The 21,420-nt window shown below is 32.0% G+C and overlaps 1 protein-coding gene across 1 annotated transcript in view; it reads left to right on the forward strand.

The window, feature by feature from the left end:
• LOC143181214 (pancreatic triacylglycerol lipase) overlaps positions 1 to 21,420 on the forward strand; it is a 78,612-nt gene that overhangs the window by 54,521 nt on the left and 2,671 nt on the right. The window contains exons 2-9 of the mRNA XM_076381536.1: positions 5,178 to 5,332; positions 6,783 to 6,937; positions 9,578 to 9,697; positions 10,472 to 10,618; positions 10,735 to 10,963; positions 13,076 to 13,498; positions 16,695 to 16,821; positions 18,888 to 19,103. Of these exons, the coding sequence (XP_076237651.1) occupies positions 5,178 to 5,332; positions 6,783 to 6,937; positions 9,578 to 9,697; positions 10,472 to 10,618; positions 10,735 to 10,963; positions 13,076 to 13,498; positions 16,695 to 16,821; positions 18,888 to 19,103 (1,572 nt within the window). The remainder of the gene's footprint in view (positions 1 to 5,177; positions 5,333 to 6,782; positions 6,938 to 9,577; positions 9,698 to 10,471; positions 10,619 to 10,734; positions 10,964 to 13,075; positions 13,499 to 16,694; positions 16,822 to 18,887; positions 19,104 to 21,420) is intronic.

The raw sequence follows: 21,420 nt of genomic DNA on the forward strand, positions 1-21,420 counted from the left end.
GCGAGACATCCGTTGACCAAATGTTTACCGTCGAGAAACTTTCCCCAATTTGTATTTTTACGACGGGAATTTCCATATTTCCGCTGTTCCAATGCATCGAAAGGTCTGTAGAGGTGATCGCGACGCGACCCTCGCGGCCTTCGGTCTCGGGTACCGATGGCTTCTTCGGACTTGCAGGGCAATACCTGCGATCATAAACGGCCCCACTGCCAGATACTCGTTACCGTTTCCTACACTAATCTGATATACCTTTGTTTTCCTCCATGAATTTGTTTGCAGCTTTTTCGATCTGAAAAAGAGACTACCACCTCCACGAAAAAAGTCGGGTCTGATCTGAACTAATAAATCGAATTTGAGTATTTTGAAGAAGTTACACCCTAAGTAAGTCGCATCTAGAACGATGCGAGAGCAGGAGGAAAGAGACTTCGGAAAAAATCGTCAGTATCAATCGTGATTTGCGCCGCTGAAGGGTACAACCTTTTCTTTTCTTTTACCGTGGAGTGCCGAGGCAACACGGAAGCGGCGGAACGGATGTACCGCAAAAAGTACCCGAACCGACCGCCACATTTCAGGCCCACATTGTTTTTAAACGTAGGAACGATCACGTTCCAAAACAATCCACGACCGTGGTGTTTTTAATTCGATGCATTCCGTGGTTGTCAGTAATTAGGAGGTTAAGTACTCCTTTAATGAAGTAATCAATGTTGGTAACCGCTGAGTTATAAACATAAAGTGTATTTCTGTGGCGCCATATACCTGCGATGAGCAGGACCTACTCTACCACTGCTTTATTCCTCAACGACCGAGATCGGCAGCGTTACCTAGTGGTACAAGTGTTCAAGTAGCAGGTGAATTCTTCTACGATTGAGTGAGTTTCAACGATAACAATTGTATGTCTACCAATTCCCTTATTTACATTTTTTTGCCATTTTTTGGTTTAGTACGCCATAATTAAAGAAATACAAATCGCTGGTTACGTAGTTTTTACGGATTACATTCTGCAACATATGGCATTTACGGGTTCGTTTCACATTTCTTAGGAGACAAACATTTTGACACGATTTCCAATGTTTTAATACGCATAACAATAGTGTAGAATCCGTAGAAACTACGGAAACATTGCTTTTTATTTTTTTACTGTGGTGTATCAAATTGAAAAATGTGAAAGAAGTTGAGAACTATAGCATTAGTGATATTTATCTGCTGAATTAATATGATTATTATTCCGGTATTGCTACAATACAAAATCGTCATTTTTCGATTTTTAGTCTCGGTTTTCATTTTTTACATCTTAGGTAATTAATTTAAAAATCTGACAAAATTCCACGGTTTGTGTTGCGAGAGCTAACGTGTCTCTGATTTTTTTCATAATTTGTCATCCAATAGTTGAAGAGATATTGGGAAATAACGTACAGATCTTGAGTTTCTTGTACAAGGCTCGAACACGGCGAGAGCATAGGCTACGCGTAGCTTATGCACCGTCATTGGCCGAACAAGTTGTTTAAAATCACCACAGGAATCTCTTCCTAACGGATCGTGCACTTTGGGACACCCTGTATATACCTGACCTAAGTCAGACCAAACCCAGCGAAGTCAGTACATAAAATAAGTCCCAAGTTAGACATATTTCACGCGTACGTTAGACATTTTCATAAGAATTAGTAACTCGAAAACGAAGCTTGAAGCGCAATTTCGTCTATTTTCATTCTCGTTTTATCCTAACGTACAATAATTACTCCTTAAAATTTCTGATACTTGTCAAGCACTCTGCATTTATGGCACTTATTTTTCATCTGTTATTTCCGGTAAATAAGAGAGATATTCGTTCTCCTCAAAAACTTCAGATGTATAATTTAATTCTAATTTTAGAATTTTGGTATATAATGTGAATATTACGGAATATGACCGTACTTTACGCGTGGAGTTTCTAATATGTACAATATAACGGTGCACCCCTTTCCTAAAATCGTTATAATTTTACTATCTTATAAAATTCAGACATAAAATTTTAAGTATACATTTTCAAAATGTTTGACCAAAAAATCTGTTTTCTTTCTTTTTTTTTTTTTTTTTTTTTATTTTGAGTTCATTCAAGTGCCTAATTTGAGATTTCTATCTACTTCTTAGTCATCTATAAGAATCAGAGTAACATCTTGGCATCAACAAAGCGTCAACATTACAGTTCTTGATAAACTGAGCCAGAAATTAAAAACAATAATCTTCCTTTCCTTTGCATGACCCTTTCCTTCTTGGAACTTACTCGTTGCTGTTAATTATAGCTTCAGTAGCACTTTTAAGTAGAAAGTACCGCTGCAAGACGCGACATACTTGCTACACCCTCCAACCTTAATTACTACTTAGTCATATGTTACATAAACGTGTTTTCGTGGATTCCCCAATGGCTTCACGAACAATATTGTCAAGTTCGTGGCTTGTAAGCTTGTTTCAAGATAGTGGAGAATTATATTGCTCGATAAAAAAGAGGAAATAGTGAAAGGAATTAACATTTGTTACGGTATTTTAAACTGCTATTGCATTTGCTGGATCATATCTCATAAAACTGAATTTTTTAAGCTCTTCATCGGTTGTTTCTTCTATAATAAAATAGCAAGTGCTGTAATGTAGGTTTAGAAAATAAGAATAACAAAACATATTTATTAAAAACAATGAATCTCTCATTTAACAAATCACGCACGTATTTTATGAAATGAGTATCGTAAAATTAATAAAGACGAAGAATAATTTGATATTTCATAACAAGATATTATACATCTAGAGAGAAGGAATTCAGAAGAAATCCTTCGTATGAAGAAAAAGTAAATTAAATTGAAATTATACTGTTGAAACAAACTATAATTTATAAGCTAGGTAAACAGAATGTATATTTCAAGTTCTTTATTTTGAATCCATTAGTCAGTATCTTTCATATTTTAGAAAGTATTTTTAGTATTTTCCACACTCGAATACCTTACACACCCATGTATTCAGAGTGTAACGTTAGAACTGTATACAAATGCATCACAATTTTTGGATATTATAAAAAAAAGTTTAGAACAAATGTACTTTATTCAGTGGACATGTCGATAAATTCAGCAGAAGAATTTATTCTTTCGAGAATTTTATATTTTGTAGCTTCTTAAATGTTTTTTATTATTCTTCTGTTTTTGATTATATTAGAACGTTACATTTTATAATGATACGTAGTATCTTATAAATAATGCAAAAACGAATTCTCTTAAAAAAGAAATTCTTTCGGAAAAATAAAGAATAAATAATGTGCATCAAGAATCTATTCACTTTAAGATAACATACGGCACTTAGAACTAAAGAGAATGTAAGTGACATTTTTGAAATTGTTGAGTTAGAAATAGAAATAGCTAGTTAAATCTATAAATGTGATGTCTTATGTTTTTCTGTTTTTTCTCATAAAAAACTGGTGGTAAAAAATTTAATTGCTGCCAAGGGGATATAAGTGCAACAACATTATTTTCCGTATAATTCAATAACTCGTCAACTAAAAAATGAAATTCGTTAAAAATTTGTGTACAGATTTGTTCGGTACAGTTAAACACTAAATATAATTTAATTCTCATGGAGACTTTACAAGAAATTGTTTTAGCACATTTGAATTTTAACTCGATTTGCTCGATATCAGAAAAATATCACTTGCATCTCTTTGATTCTAAATGTCTCAAATATTACGCCATCCGATAAGGGATGTTGTTTCCTGTTTTGCATTTTAATTAAAAATATTAAGTGTCTTTCAAAGCAGAGCCTCAAAAACTATTTGACAGGTTGAAAATGGTGGTAGAATGTAATATTCGACGGAGATGTGACTAAAAATAACAGTACACTTCAATTTTTTTTACAAATAAAGTGATTTTCGGTAGTATTATTTATGAGATGACCTAATACGTACGTTCTTTTATGACTATGCATGTAGAGATTTGACAAAAATTATATGATATTAAATTGAACTTTCTTTTAATTTAAATCTACATAAATCAAAGCATTAAGTGACTCAAATTTCAACACTTTAAATATTGATATAAACATTATATCATGTCAAATGCGCTTATATTAATAATTCCTCCTCTCTTTTCGAAGTGTTGATTGATCATTAGGGACCTTTTACATTTCACGGTAACGACGCCGGTTACGTGTACCTAGCCTTGAAATCATCAGATTTCAGATTTAGATTGTTCAGGTTTAGATCGTTCACGTGTCTGATCGTATCTCGGCAATTCCACTTGCGAAACGATGATTTTTTCCTGCGTTCCATTCATGAAATTCCTACAATACATACATATTCGCAATACGAATGATCTCTCGATAACCTTGGAAGTGCACCATTAACGAGATACGCAGTCCCATTAAATTGAAGCAGAGTTAATAGAAATTCAATGGCACGAAGATGAAGAAAGTTGAGGAATTTGCTATTTCTGTTTAATGGTTGCTGACGTATTAAATAGTTAACAATTTTTATATTTCAAACAAACATTTTGAGACAGTGAAAATAAAATAAAATTTACTTTAATTAAAATAAAAATTGAGTTCGCAAATGTTTTATTATTTTAGGTATATATGAAGATAATACATTGTGTAATTGTTTAAGTATCAAGAAGTAAATATTAATCTATTATAAAGTTATGTTACACCTCAACATATTTTAGAAATAAATTTTCTAAGTTATAAAAAGTTATAAAAAATTTAATTGTTAATAATATGATAAATCACATTGCATCGTGGTTAGAAAATGTTACAGTATTAATCGTGATCAAAGTAATTAAAAATTTGTTCATTTGCAATATTAGTTACTAAATAGAACACAAACAATAATTTTCTTTATTCATAATGCATAGTTGTTACCAACTAAAAGAAACTTCTCCAACTATGTTTATTAGCAACTAAGAACAGTTTTGACATGAACTACTTATTATGATTATTTGTAATTAAACCATTTAAAAATTATTATTTTTATTGTAAGAGAATTCTGAAACATATTGTTGTTTATAATTCAATAGTGATGCTATTGTATAAAATCTTAAAGATGCCTCATTTTCGATCATATTTATTTTGCAACCCCCTTCAGAAGCTTATCTTCTCTATTGTAACAAGATGCCAATAAATAATGAATTATTTTATAACTAAGTGAGGTTTCTCGTAATTTGTTACAGGATGAGGAGGAAGAAGCAAGGAGTCACCGAGGGCGAAGGAGCATCAATTCTGCTATTCGTCGCATTGACTCCTGTTATCTGCTCCGCCGGAATCCTGGACCCATGGCAGTGGGCGCGTAGCGATCGAATCGAAGTCAACATTCCTTGGTTGCCATGTAATTATTTTTTATAATTAGGTACTATTTATAGATGAATACGTGACCGTTCAATATTTCAGTAGTCTATATATAGTCCACGACGCAATATAGCAATTCCTTTGAACTATCGACGTTCACAAGTTGTTAGTTTAGAAAGGATTTTACATTTATATTCAACTGTTTTAATTTTACTGGTTTATTACAATTATGTACGCACGAGTTTACATTTCATGATATTACAGGCTAATGACTCATACCGCTCGTATATGCAACGCTCATCCACACACACATGCACGCACTCATGCCTATACATATACAAATATAGTTGATATGTCAGATTGAGATGTTACCGATTTACAGTCAATTGTATCTGCAGATTTCTTAACAGGCGTTGTTGTGGCTAACTGGATAGCCAGGAACGAACCAACGTATTTTTTCCTGATTCCTTTCAATTCGAAGCCCCAGCGGTGACAGGAGGGGCATTGTCATTAATACAGTATTGTCAATTAATTACATAGACAATGTACATATCTAATTATAGAAAAATTACTAAAAACTCACGATTTAACATCTACTTCACTGAAAGGTCAAATTTTTGTCTCCATTACTTCCTTTACTACTTGTAATGTTTAATTTAATTGATAATGCTGTACTAATGGTAACAAATTGTTCAATAATAAATCTTGTAGGATTAAGACTCCTTTACCCCTTTTGCCACCTCTGGGTTACCGAATTGGTAGGAATCAGGAAAAATATGGTGGTTCGCACTTCGCTCCCCAGCTAGCTACCGGAATACCAGTTGCTAAAAGTGTAAAGGACCGATATCCTGCTGTTTTACTGAAATAACTATATCCCGTCGTCGACTATACATAAGTATATATATAGAATAAATTAATTTTTCGCTAATATAATTCTAGATTATTTTAAAATTTGTAGCTAGATACCATTAGTGTAGTTCCACGTTATTTCAAAGTTTATAACTATAGATTTGTAGAAATTATAGAAACTGTTATCAAGTTTAGGCACAGTATCAATTTTTCAAAATGTGCAACATCTCTCCCATAATATCATACACATCATCTAGCTAACGTTGTTACGTTGACACATCTGGCTGCGAAAGAGTTGGAAAGTAATCGTCGCGATTAAACAAATAAAAAATGTAATAACTTCCTTCATATCTTATTTTCTTCATAGTTTAATTTAATGAAAAAGAAATTATTCCCATTAATTCTAGCAAACTTTCTTCTACTAATGATTTCATTATAAAGGTACATTATGTAAGAGAAGCAGATTCACTAATAGGGACCGATACCCTGTAGGAAATCTCACCTTAATATACGAACTCTTATCCATGGATTCGCATTGTGTATTTAAAACATTCATTTTGTAATTGAACTATTAAATTTTTAATTAAAAATTTAATTATTAATAAGTAAATTTTTACCTGAGTGCATATTATTTTTGTCAGTTGAAAATGAGACACGTTGCTACGACGAACTAGGCTGTTTGAACATAACCAGGAGCTGGTATCACCTCATCCACAGACCATTGAACGTGTTCCCTTTACCACGGGAAGTAATCAATACAAGGTTCATTTTGTACACGAAGGAAAACCCCACCGAAGTGAGTATACCGTACCGTCTAATGTGATTAATAACAGGGTGTTTGATAACAGGGTGTTTGATAACAGGTATCGAAAATTTTAAGGAATGATTTTACACGGTAAAATAGAAGGAAAATTAAGAATTATTAATAAGTATTATTAATAGTATTAGTAATAGTAAACACTATATGTGTAGTAATAAATACACCCTATTTTATGGTATTGATTGTGAAAAATACATTTAAAATACGTGGAATTATGTTTGACTTATTCTACTGGCATACATTAGGAAGCGGCCATGCTCAACCATCGCCATTGATTGACAGCTACCAACCAAATTTCAAACCCAGAAATGACACTGTCAATCCCTTAATTGTATATAATACATAAATCATATAAATAATTTCCAAGTAACATTACTTTATATTTTGTCTTATATTTATTATATATTTTCTTTTTGTTGGCATGAATATAAATATTTATCTAAATTATACATACGTATAGCAGATATACGTCTATAATATGTGACATGTAGTAATACGAAATGTTAACATTAAAAATAACGTTAGAATATCAGAATCGATTTGCAGCTATAAATTCGTGGTTCAAATGACATCGACCGTTAAATGATTGCAGTGTGACCATGAATCAGAGATTTGAGGCTGTCACGGCCCGACATCATACAGTTTTCACTGTTGAGGCTTTCGGGTGTAAGCTGTGTCCTTTAGGAATTATTTTCCCAACGTTTCGCCAGCATTCATCAGGAGGTCAAGAGACACACTGACACTGGTGTGTGCCTTATGGTGTTCTATTATTATACCGGAGTGTATTCATGTTCCGGATTACTGCTCACCAATCAGAAAGTATTTTAATTATTCAGCTGACCAATTTAGACACGATCCAGACACATTTCACGTATACTTTAGGCATTAATAAGAAATAATGGCTTAAAAACGAAACCTCAAACATAATTTAGGTATTCTTCGTTTCCCCCTAATTTTGGATAGTTGTTGTCAAACACCTTGTATAATGATACCATTTGGAAGTGAAAATTAATTTCCATTAAAATCGTTTCAGGATTAGGTTTTTCATTAATGGGATTTGCATCCCAATTAATACTTTTAGGCACAATATTAACTTTTCGCTAGATCACTAACTACCAGAATCACATCTATAAAGCTTTGTAATTTTAACTTATAAAACCGCTGGTAAGTCTCGACTAGATATTAACTTATTTCACGAAACATGTTAAATAATACTTCAATTGGCATATTTATCGCAATAATTTATTACTCAATAATTAATTATTAATAGTAAATAAGCAATATCTAATAATTATTACAAATAAGATAATAGTATATAGTTTTATCGTAATTATATAGAACGAATTTAAATTTACAGAACATAATTTTTACACTTCTGATCTATTAATTACACATATGCCTTAATGATAATATGTAATAATCAAGCTTTTTATCATTCAAAATATTAACTTTTAATTAAATCTTTTAACAATTAATAAATATCAAGAAGAAATAAAATGTAACATAATACTACGTTTATAAATTATGCACACATAAATTACATACATTTAAATTTACGGTTACGGTACACAACTGAATTTAATTATGTTAATTGAGCTTTACGAGATCCATAATTAAATCTGTAATAAGAGGTTCAGAGAGAATCGTGAGCTTATCTTCTGTCCGATTTCCAAGATCTTGTTCCGTTTTAACTAATTAAACAAAATTGCATTCCGTGACGTGTGGGAACACGAACCTATCACTTTCAGAGTTCGTTTATTTTCACCTTTTTAATTAACGAAGAGCAAATTAAGGGAAATCTCAGAAAGGCTGTTGAACGACGATAGATAAATACATTTTTCACTAATAAATTTAATTTCATTAAATGTAAACATTTAGAAAATTGTATACATTAAGTAATCGGCTTTCAGTTGTGTACAAATTTATGCTCCTTCCGCAGCATTTATTATTATTTATCGTTATTTCAATTAAAACTTCGTCATAAGTATACACTACTTATTTCTTCAGTGATGCATTTGCACCCACTTAAAATGACTTATCAATACAAATTATTAAGAGCTTATCAACCTAATAATTAAATCCAAAATGTAACGTAGAGAAGTTCTTGCGTTAACAATGTAAAATGTTAAAATCATGCTAAAATTATCTCTGAGAAAAACTAATTGAACAGTTCTGAAGTAAACACAATTCTCATTCGCTAATAATATAACGTGTGTGTGTACTATTCGTGTCTCACGATAAGTTCCCTGGAAAACATTAAGATCAGTGAATTTTTGGAGATTTCTCCTGGGACACGAATAATATTAATTTCTTATAAATTGTTTATGTTATACCCTATGTTTGAACAATGAAAAAGGCAAAAATGATTAAAAATGAGAAGATAATCTGTTGTAAAAATTTCTAAAAATTGCAAATATTAATATAAATTTTAATTTACTTGCAATGCCTTTCAGAAAGAGGTAAGATAAGATGAAGATAAGGAATATATAAAATATTTTATTCACTTTGTAGACCATGACACAGAGAAAACATAAGAGAAAATTGATAAAAAAGAAAAAACTAATCGACTTCGTAGAACTAAACAAACTTTAATCATTGTTTTCATTTCTATTTCAGGGCCAAGTGTTAATAGTCGCTAAGGATAAATCTATAAAACGATCCTACTTCAGTTCAAAAAGAAAAACGAAATTCATCATACACGGTTTCATAGACACTCCACTTAGTAATTGGGTCAAGGTAAGCCGGATGAAATCGATTTCTTAAGAGATTAGTGTCGTGAAATATTAAATCTGTAAATACTTACGAGGATTACAGAGTTTCTTAACGTATCCTAGATACAATAATGCCTATTTTTAACACTTCGTCAACGATCATTTTTTCCTAACATTGTCAGCAACCTGAGTGGTTTATGTCCAGCAATTTTGCTTGGTAATCTGGGCTTTTAAAAAATCAACAAAAATTCTGTGTTACTTTTCAATATCTTTAGAATATTATCTAATAGTTTTTGTTTATAATTATTATACTGTTTTCTTCTTTTTCTTTTTGTAATTTCCACGGAGAACTTCAAGAAAGTACTATACCTCAACTTGTACTTCAAAATACCCAGATTGCTGATGAAGGATTTAATCAGACTTATTCTGTAAAATAAAAATACTTAAAAACTGTTAATATAAATAAGACAATCTTGAAACTATTAATATTTATGTTAAATCTGTTTTAAAATTAATTCAATATTGTTAGATTTGGATGAATTATAAACTTAACAAATAAGTTTCATAAAATGATTAACACAATTTCTCATAAATTCTCGATGCATCTTTTAATTAATTCTGTATCTGTGTAGCCACACAACACTCGCAACAAAATTTATAGTTACAAGTAATTATACTTTCTCAAGAACTATAAAATTAGAAACCAACAATTTTCCTTTCTTAAAAAAATATGATTTATAATTTATCTCATAGTCAGAGTCATTAAAACGAATTCATAAGAAATGTCTCTTCACTATAGGAAATGAGGAACGAATTACTGAAACATGATGATTATAATGTCATTATCGTTGACTGGGCTGGTGGTAGCCTACCACTCTACACTCAGGCAACTGCCAACACAAGGCTAGTGGGTCTTGAAATAGCTCATCTCATCAAACATTTGCAGGCAAGTAGGAACGTTTGGTTTATTTTAAATCGATTTTACGTCAGATGATCTTTGGAAGTAAGAAGCTAATGATGTACATATAATTTATGAAACTGTTGTATCCTTATAAATCGCAGACAAATTATGGACTAGATCCGAATGACGTGCACTTAATTGGACATAGTTTGGGGGCCCATACTGCGGGTTACGCAGGTGAAAAATTGAATGGAAACATTGGACGTATCACAGGCTTGGATCCTGCTGAACCCTACTTCCAAGGAATGCCTAGTCATTTGAGGCTCGATTATACTGACGCGAAACTGGTTGACGTCATTCATACCGATGGAAAGAGCATCTTTTTCCTAGGTAAGGGAAGTGTCCATAAATTTCATAGATAAAGGAAAGTGACCAAACCAGAGCCCTATCCCATGTCAGACCCTAATATGTAATACATATGTTGCATTCAAATAATGAGCTGCATATAGGGGAATGTGGGACAAGGTAGAAATGCTAAGAAAATACTATACTTATCGATGGCATATCTATAAAAAATGTTACATATAGTGACAATGTCTGCTTATCGAAATATAGTAAAATAAACTTGTAATAGTAAAAATAAAAGGTATAAAAAATAAATTTAAGCATAGTGACACATAGTTAAACATAGTACACGGGGCAAGATGAAATGCATTTATTTACATGCATGCACAATGTTATTTCAGTGTTATCTCAAACTTGATATTCTTAATTCAGAAAACAAGTGGCTATAAAAAATACATGTAACATTCTAAATATACATGTACTACATTTTTTTCTTGCAAAGCTATTTCTGCAGCTTTTTGCATTTATTATTTACTGTAAAGGAACAATTCCACTGAGGCAACAACAAGCAACATATTATCGTTTCTTGTTGCTGCATGTTCCAAAAGATTTCCAACCAACTGTAACTTAAGGAAAGTTTTTGTCCACATTGAAGCAACACAATGTAAAGAACATTTGGATTTTGTAAGCTACATTTGTTGCCTACAACAAATTGTCTCCATATACACGGTGTTACCCTTAACGCGACGCACAGTTTTTCACCCACTTGCAGCCACCTGATAAAAAAAAGTTCACAACGAAAGTTGCAGGATATGGGGTGTACAATAGATATCAGTAAAAAAATTTCAAAACCAGTTTGTTTACGTGGCGAAATCAAGGCCACCTTGAGTTTTACAGATAGAAACTCATATTTTTCCTTTACCATATAATAGAGGACATCGAAACGAATTCAAAACACATATTACATGATATTTTTACTAACGTATTACGCGATTTACAATAGTGGAAATGTGAAATATTTAGCTTTTCGTCGTATTTAACTGTAAGACAGCGTAAACGTTATCAGCAATTAACAGTATTGAAGAATTGCAAGAAAAAATCATCTCAACATGCAAAGTTGTGAACCCAACAAGTCTAATTGCAGCAACACATTCAAACTTCTGTAAAAGAGCAGAATATTGCGTCGCGGAAGACGGAATAAATTTTGGACATGTAATTAAATAAAGTGCATTTTTCTTATGTTCTAGTCGTAAAAGCTAAATATTAAGCTAAATATTTCACATTTCCACTACTATAAATCGAGTAATATGTTAGTAAAAGTATCATGTAATATGCGTTTTGAATTCGTCTCAATGTTCTCTACAATATGGTAAAAAAAAGTATGTATTCCTATTTGTAAAACCCAAGGTGACCTTGATTTCGCCATAAAAATGAACTGTTTTCGAAATTTGTTTACAATTTGTGCACTCCATACTTTGCAACTTTTGTTCTAAACTATTTTTTGTCAGGTGACAAGTGGGTAAAAAGTCGTGCGTCACGTTAGAGGTGTTATGTACCGAACAAAAAAAAAAATTGAATTTCTTTTTACATATACAACTAGGTTGAATTGCGTCTCGATAATGCAATGCATTTTGGGAATTTCCCTAATCCAGCATAATCCTGGCCTTTGAGTTTATGAAATTAAATATCTCTTTCGGCAACGCAATCGACTTGTTAATATAACGCATTCTTGAAATCAACGTGGTCCCATTGCGCAGCGTACAGTCTCACCAACGCGTTATCTCACAAATGCGTAGGATGAAATTAAAGATCATATTGTATACGCGGTGACCCGTTCTGAATATAATTTTTCATTTGTTAAATATGCATAAATGGGATTCAGAATTTTGACACTCTTAGTTAAGTTCATACTTTTATAGTTTTTGGTTATTGATAATTTGGCATATTATTTTCATAAGTTTGTAATAATAAAATTAGTAAATCGTTGGGAATGTCATATCTCGAAAAAATTGCATGTACTTTAAGTCGTGTTTAAGAATACATTTATATACATTAATCTACTCGCTATAATGATAAGTTGAATTTTGTATAAAAAACATTCTTCTCGTGAAATGAAAAAATAGTCTGACTGATTTAGTACGTGATAAGGACTTCCAGGGTATGGAATGAGTCAACCATGCGGCCACCTGGACTTCTACCCAAATAACGGGAAAGAACAGCCAGGATGTACAGATCTAAGCGAAACTACCCCTTCTCTGCCTTTAACGTTAATACGGGAGGGTCTAGAGGAGGCATCCAGGGTGCTAGTGGCCTGCAATCACGTGCGTGCCATAAAACTGTTCACTGAGAGCATCAACTCCAAGTGCCAATATGTGGCTCACGAGTGTTCCAGTTACGCGAGTTTCCTCAGGGGCGAATGTTTCTCCTGTAAAAGCAACAACAGCCTCAGCTGTGGTGTCATGGGCTACCACGCGGACACCAGTCCAGCGTTGGTCAAGCGGCAGGCTATGGGTCAGGATGTCCTCTCCCTATTGGGTTCAAAATTCTTCTTTACTACTGGCAAGGACGATCCCTATTGTAGTAAGTAGTAATAATTTTTATTCGTGTATTTACAATACCGCCATAGAAATTGACCGAGATTTGGGACCGTATCTGACCAATTGAATCGATGAGTTGAAGAGCAATATGAGTCAGAAATTAGCCATTTTCAAATTGAATAATTTCAAAACTATATGGACTCCAAAGCCAAAGTAGAAGACTAGAGCTATAGTCATGCAGAAAATAAGTCGACGTAATATATTTTGATTCTGAAGACTAGGTAAATAAAATGCACAGAACTACACGTTGGGATCAAATATTTTCAGAATGTAGCTTTTGGATTTTCAAGTAGGTACTGTTCTTCAACTCATCGATTCAATTTGGAAGAGTAGTAGATCTTCTAGCATAATTGTCGCGGGGTAGTGAGATTCCATAATAATTTGTTAAAATATACATTTTTAACTATGAGATAATAAGCCTTGAGCACAGTTATTTGAATACCTTAAAAACGTAACGTTTCAGACCTACTCTATAGTCAATTCCAAGAATTGTAGGGGATACTGACGATCAATTTCGAAGGCAAAATCCCAAACAATTTCTAAGGTATTACTTGTATATTACAGTATGACCTTATTAACCCTAGGTGAATGATTACCATAATTTCTAGTGTTTTGGGAGCGAATCACAAAATTGATTGATGAGAAGAAGTCTCTATTTCATCACGCTAAAACTATGTTCTCTCTCTGTGTCTCATTTTTTATTCCATAAAGCAATCGTATTGGTCACATTCATTCAAATGTGGATGTACAGGTCACATGCTACATAAACAATTACGTTGTAAAAAATGGTTACTGCGACTTTTTCGGCTCCTAGTCAGTTTTTCAATGACAGTAAGAAGAAATCAAAAGGATGCAGCAGGTATTTTGTATTAATTTTGAAAAGTGTTTAAGCAGTTTTCATACATGAAATTATATGAACACCAGCCAAACAGACCTGATAGATCGCTTGTAGTTGTCCTAATTTTATTACTTTTTGCTAGTATTTCAGATCTCTATATGTACAGCTTTACACAAATTTGTTGAATCCCCCCCATCAAGCATAAAGATTCTAAAGATTGCCACAAAAAGGAGTGAATTTTCCAAAAACTTTGCGTCATTCAAATTTATGAAATCATAGATAAGACATTTCGTAAGGTAACTACTCATAAGAAGTTTTAATTTTTGAAATATTTTTATTCAAATAAAAAGTACCAATAATAGTATTAGATAATAGAATACGCTTCGAGAAAAAAATAGTGCAAAATAAATTAAGCAACATACTATAAGTGTCTAAGCTGTAGTAGGCCACCTACATACATATCTGCTCTGTTTTTAATAACACGAAAATTGTTCACAGCATAATTAGAATGGTTTCGAAAGAGGAGTACCATGGAAGATCAGTCTTTGGTGTAGGATCATTCTTCTTTGTTTTCACTATTTTCGTGACATTAAAAACAGAGCAGAAATTTAGGTGGTCTTCTTTACCTTGAACACTCTATACAATCCTTGCAAGTGTACATGAGCTATCAAAGAGGATCTTTTTTAAGCTACAATTTTTGACAACATATTAACAAAATAACCACATTTTGTCTCTATTACATATGTCATCATTACTATTACAAAACAATTGTTATTATTAGGTATTACAGAAATGAGTATCAAAGTATCGAAGCTCCTTACCTTATAATAACCGAATTTCTGAACAAAAGGATTCACCAAGTACTTCTTTGCGAATATAACAAGCACACTGTAAGCTAAAATAGTATTTGTGCCCCTCATCTACGATTTCATAAATTTAAGTGGCACAAAATTTTTATAAAGTTCATTTTTTTCTACGGCAATTTTTAAAAGTTTTCAAGGTACATTAAGTATTTGGTGCAAAGTTTGCACTTTTAATGTTTTTTGGGAGAAATGTTAATTTGTCAAAAATCTAAGCATGAGGTATACTATTAGAAATTAAACCAAGAGGGGACAAGAGAAAGTTACAAACGATGACATTTTGACGGAGGCCGTTGTAAATAACTCATGTTAAGCTGTACAAATAATGGCTTCACGAATAAATATTGTTCATTCTACTGTCGTTCGACATTTAGAGGTGATTGTCGAATAAAGGAAGATAGATAAGTGGTTAAAAGCTTATACGTGTTGATGATGGGCAGCTTCTTCAATTTTAAACAAAACTATGAAACAGGTTTCCTTTCTAATCGAAATAAGAAAATAAAAATCAGAAATCTGTTTATTGTATTGACTGAAACAAAATATTAATTTACTAAAAATTTGAAAATGACCAATTTATGATGAAAAATAGTTTGTTTTGAGATATTCAACAATCGTTGATAATATAAATTTCGAAACACTATCAATAATTATAATTAAAGAAAGTTATAATTTGTAATAAATAATTTCTTAACAAGCACATTATTTGTACTATGAACATATGTTTAATTGACAGTTGATTTCCAACATTAATTTTACAAATATATTTATCATTCCGTAATTAGGACATCGTACTATCAAGAAACTAATAACCGCATGAAGGTCGTTGGAAAATCGTCTGTATTTTGATTGATCGGCGAAATTGCCTCTGCCAGTTTCTAATCGATATTTATGTATGTGGGGCAGAGTTAAATCAACTTCGAGACATGCAGCAATTTTCCTCGTGGTGATAAGAGGGTGAAAGCAGCCTGTAGTAATAAATAGTTGCACAAGTCTTGTACTTGAAGAAATGCAAGATATTGTGTGTAGTTTTGAAATATAATTATATGAAAAATATTTAACGTGAACAATGTTTCATGTCTTAGCCAGTTTTTGTACATTTAAAATTTAAATATTCATAGAACTTCTGATGTAACTATTACATAATTATGAAATTTTCTCTGTGAACATGTAGCAATACAAGAATTTTTATGCAACGTACGTTGCAATAGTCTGTATCTTACATGTACGTTTGGTGAAAAATATCATCGTCTATTTCAGTTTTTCAAAAAAAGACAGAAATTGTAAAAACTAGTAAATAATTCTACTTAGTAAAAAATACTGCCATCAGTTAGTACTTTTATTTGTTCACGTTATACAGAAAAAAAAGGAAGAGGAAAACAAATGAGAAAGATGGATTTTCTTCTAAGACCTAATAACTAAAATCAAGTGCGATTTTAAATATTATTCATTTTTCAATTTCTGCACTTCTTACCGTCTTTCAGGGCGGCATTACAGGATTACCATTAACCTTGCACGACCACCAACTGCAGAAAGCTGGGTTCAAGGTTTCATGAAAGTCACTCTTTACGCCGAGAATGGCATAATACGTGACGTCGATCTCACTCCTAGGTAACTTTCTTTCAACTCTGATTTTTGAATACCTCAGACTCTGCTGTTTTATTCGAATTACAATCAAAACAAATGAGTTTTTATTTATCTCTAAATATAAACATAGAAAATGCTTAGAAAATTATTCGGAGAAGTCGAAAAAATAATTTCTCTATTAATTTGGCAATTAATAATTAGCATATTCTCTGTCGTGTGTACCGTTTTCGATACACGTCTAAACTCAGTTTCAGGTCGATTGATATTTTTATACTTAATAGGTAAAATACAGAAAAATAATTGTTTACTACCACTTTTTAAAAAGTCAGATCAATATCTATTTTCAATCAAATGATACATTTCGCTATTACACTTTTTGCTATGAGCAAAAAGTAAGAAAATAGAAATTGTGACCCGATGAACCATATATATATATATATATATATTTTCACTGTTTTAATCAAATAAAGGCATCGCAATAGTATGAGCACTAATTACCGTCTGCTAATCAATTACCGTGCTCTCCTTTTTATTTTTATGTACGTATAACAAGATGTAAAAACGTAAAGTATGTATGTTTTTTTAATAAAGTCAAATATTTTCAATTGTTATACGTGAAAATAAATCATCTTAAAAATAAAATAATTTTATTAAAGAAAACATCTTGTTATACGTGAAAATAGAAGGAAGAGCACAATAATCGGTTAGCACACAGTACAATTGGTACTTTTACCCTATATTCAATTATAAATGATAAAACATTCAGAAATGTATATTATCTGCCCAAACTAACTAAGCTATGCTTTTGTTTTGGAATTCTGTTCTATATTATTTTAACTTTCTCGCTATTTTTATATGTTTTCATAAATTTATTTGTTTGTTATACTGTGCGTTTTATAGTACCAATATTTACTTTAGTAATAAATAACTTTCCAGCTCAAAATAAAACGAAAAAATACGTACGTTTTACATATTTATCAAACTCTATAACGTGTACCGAAAACAGTACACTGAAACGATAACCTGAAAATGACACTCAGAAATCGTTTCGGCATGGACCGTATTAAAGAGAATTTAAATTGAACAGTCGATTATTTAACTTTCATAATATTGACAATGAATGGCATACAGATATACCCCAATACTCTTTCTTATGTCAGGTTTCGACCCCGATATTATGAAGGTTAAGGGAGAAATTTCTTTTTTTATCAATAAAAATTGATTTCTTTAAAATGTTTTATAACAAAACTGTATCGTAAAATTCTTTTAATCTTACAATATATTTTATAGAAGATTTTGTTACATATTTCATCTATACACATATGTGTTTGTCTCCTCAACCACTACGTCCCTTTTTTCGCAGGCTTGTATGATCTTAAAAAAACTATGCGATTGATTGACTTGGAACTTTTACTGTGTATTGAGAAAGTACTCTTCTATCGTGTGACAGAAGAGAAACGTGATAAATTGATTTTTTTTTTAAATATATTGGTTTTTTATTATTCTTCATTAAATTAAATATACAATTATACACAATATTGTTAAATAAATAAATATATATAACTATATGCAAATATATATATAACAAGAAATCATCTTACTTTACTGTTTTACATGATGGAAAGAGATATCATGTCAACGACCGAAAAAGAAATATGAGGGTAGAGGAGAAATATAATCAAAACATGTAATAGAATCTTGTCTAGAAAAAATATTATAATTACTTGAACATATAATAAAAACATAGAAAGACTGGAAAGTATTTATCATATAGTTTCGTTAATAAACAAATCTTATAGAAATCGATCTTTTTCCAAGAGAAAAAGACATTCCTTTCTTAAGAGTAGAGGATTGATAGAACCTAATAAGCACTTTTGAACAAATATAATAACGATAGGAATGTTGTATTAATTGAAAAATGTGTGAGAGCAAATAGTGAGAGCAAAGTAATTTTCCAAATTGGAAAGCTGTATAGCTCCCATCTTTAGAACAGCAGAGTCGCATTCGTGTTTAAGAAACCATGAACGGCTGACAGAAAACGATACTTTCGAAAAGATAAATTTTACTGCTTCTTTCACCCGCGATTGCAGCGGTTACATGAAATTGGAACACGGATCGACAGTGCGAATGGTGGTCGCGCATCCAGCCGGAGCTACTGGAGAAATTGGAAAAATCAGACGAGTCGAACTTTCATGGACTTACGATATGGACGTACTGCAGCCACGCTCGCTGTGCTTTTTCTGGTGCAACGATCGCCTCTACGTAAACAGCGTCACTGTGGATGTCATGGAGCTTCCTGGCAGAGGGTAAGCCCTACAATTCAGATATTTTAATAGTGTTTATGTGATACTCTTCTTCACTCTGAAATAATGTTCTATAAAGCTCGAATACTCGCAGCTTTAAGATTCAACCTTAAAAACTGAGTTTTTTAACCACTATTGTATAAAGTACAAGCATTCGAAGCTAAAAGGCTAAATATTTAAGGCTCAGTTCTCGAAACTCTTGAGGTTGAAGCAAAAATAAAATATATGGACAGTAATATGGACAGTGAACTCTTATTTATTTTCCGAAAATAATAATCACAAATTTAATCATATAGAAGCCTAAGTTGTTGAGTGGCTTCGTTTCTTTTTTTTAGTAATTCAATGACCAGTTTTTAAAAATAGTTGATCACTTGGAAGATTTTTAAGTCAAACTGGCCAAATATCCAAAGTCAATCGATTTAAAATTGTTGATAAAATATTCAATATATCTTGTTCTTTCCGTGTTCAATAAGTGTTGTGCTCCAACAAACTAACATACTTTTAATAAAAAAAATATGTCTTCTTTTTACAGAAAAACGAATAAAGTGTATACGTTTGGACACCTTATTAACTTCATTTTCAATCTTTTTTAAACATGGCAATTTAGACCAATGTAGACGACTCGAGTTTCTAAAATTCAAGGTTCAAATTCTACCTAGCTCTTACAGTCCAAGATTTGAGTTCTAAATTCTAGTTTCAGGGTTTCAAAGCTCAAGAGTCAAAGCTCATTTTAAGAACACTACTCTGAAATTAAACTTTTGAAAAAACTTGTTCATGCTAGTATAAGACTCAGTAAAAGTAATAATTACTTAATCTCTCAATTTCGTCTGATGTTAGAAATATGAAAATTGGTCGAATAGCTTAAGGGAAGACGTACATCTAGAGAGGACAAAATATTAACGATCTTTCTGAATTTTTCTTTGAGTATGAAATTGTTATAGCATCTGAGTTTTTGTTCGCTTTATATAAAGAAAAGAGACCAACTTCAAATTCTTAATTGGATTTTTATATAAGTTTTTTGATGTTAAGATTAAAATTAATGTCTAAATGGCAAAAGGTCCTTTGATTAGTTACCTAAAAAACCTGCGTTAACAGAATTCGTGTAAAAAATTACAATAAAAAACCTTTTCGAATTTACGAAGAGGAGTCAAAAATGATGGTTTAAAAAAAGGGCTCCAAAATCGGATGCCCTATTCTTCACGTAAATTAATTCCTAGTTTTTAAATAATCGTGATAACCGCAAAACCTCGACAGTGAAGGACGTAAGATGAAACTTGCTTCTATGTATAAACTACAAACAATTTTACAAATACATGCATAACAAAGTTTAAAAAATGATAAATTCAGAGACTGTTAAACTTTTTTCTTCTCCATCTATATATATTCGCTTAAGTATATGAATCAAATACAAATCTTTATGCAATACATACAGGGTGTATCAGAAAACGTGTAACATTTATAGAGGGTCTTGATTTGAAAATAATAAAATCCCAGTAAAAGTACTTCAAAAAAGTAAAAAAATTACGCCAAGAACATGAACAAGTCCAAGAAAAAAATATCCCAAGAGTAACCCAGGCGATGACCGCTGCCTGGAAGTTAAATACTTGACGTGGCCAGGCAATGTATTCTACGGAATTCTAAGATCATTCATCGACAACCATACTTTGCCTCTCACAGACTTTCAATTTTAGATTATGACAATATAAACACACTTTTATTATATTGCGTCTTTAAATAATTTTAAGATCGTTCATCGACACCCATACCTTGCCTCTACAGGTTGTCAAATAATTTGTCAATTTGAAACTTTGATAATATGAAAACACTTTCATTATTTTGTATCTTTAAATAATTAAGACCATTCATCGTCACCATGCCTTTGCCTGGCCACGCCAAGTACAGTGCTGGCGTATCGGTCTGAAATTCTCTCGGGCTTACAGTCCGTTTCTATCCTCACCAATTCTTGGAACTGGTACCTCCGAGTGACACACAACAAACCGAGTAGCCCATAAAGACCCTCAATGACCTCGTTACCCCCTGTCGGGTACCCATGTCTCGCTTGCACTCAGTATTTCTCACTATATCTTCACACCCGCCCCAATGAAAGCGAGCCCGAGAAAAAAACATTCGAGTATTCCTAGAACAAGGACCATCTTTGATAATGGTCCGTAATGGTTCCGACCTATGGACTGTTAATCCTGCATCACTGTATATGTAATCCTGAATGTTAAAATAATTATTACTTGTAACTACAATTAACATTTTAGAATGAATAAAAGGTGCATGGCAGTGCCAAATGTGCTTCCCACAATACGTTTAG

This window comes from Calliopsis andreniformis, chromosome 6 (genome assembly GCF_051401765.1).
Source record: "Calliopsis andreniformis isolate RMS-2024a chromosome 6, iyCalAndr_principal, whole genome shotgun sequence".
NCBI lineage: Eukaryota > Metazoa > Arthropoda > Insecta > Hymenoptera > Andrenidae > Calliopsis > Calliopsis andreniformis.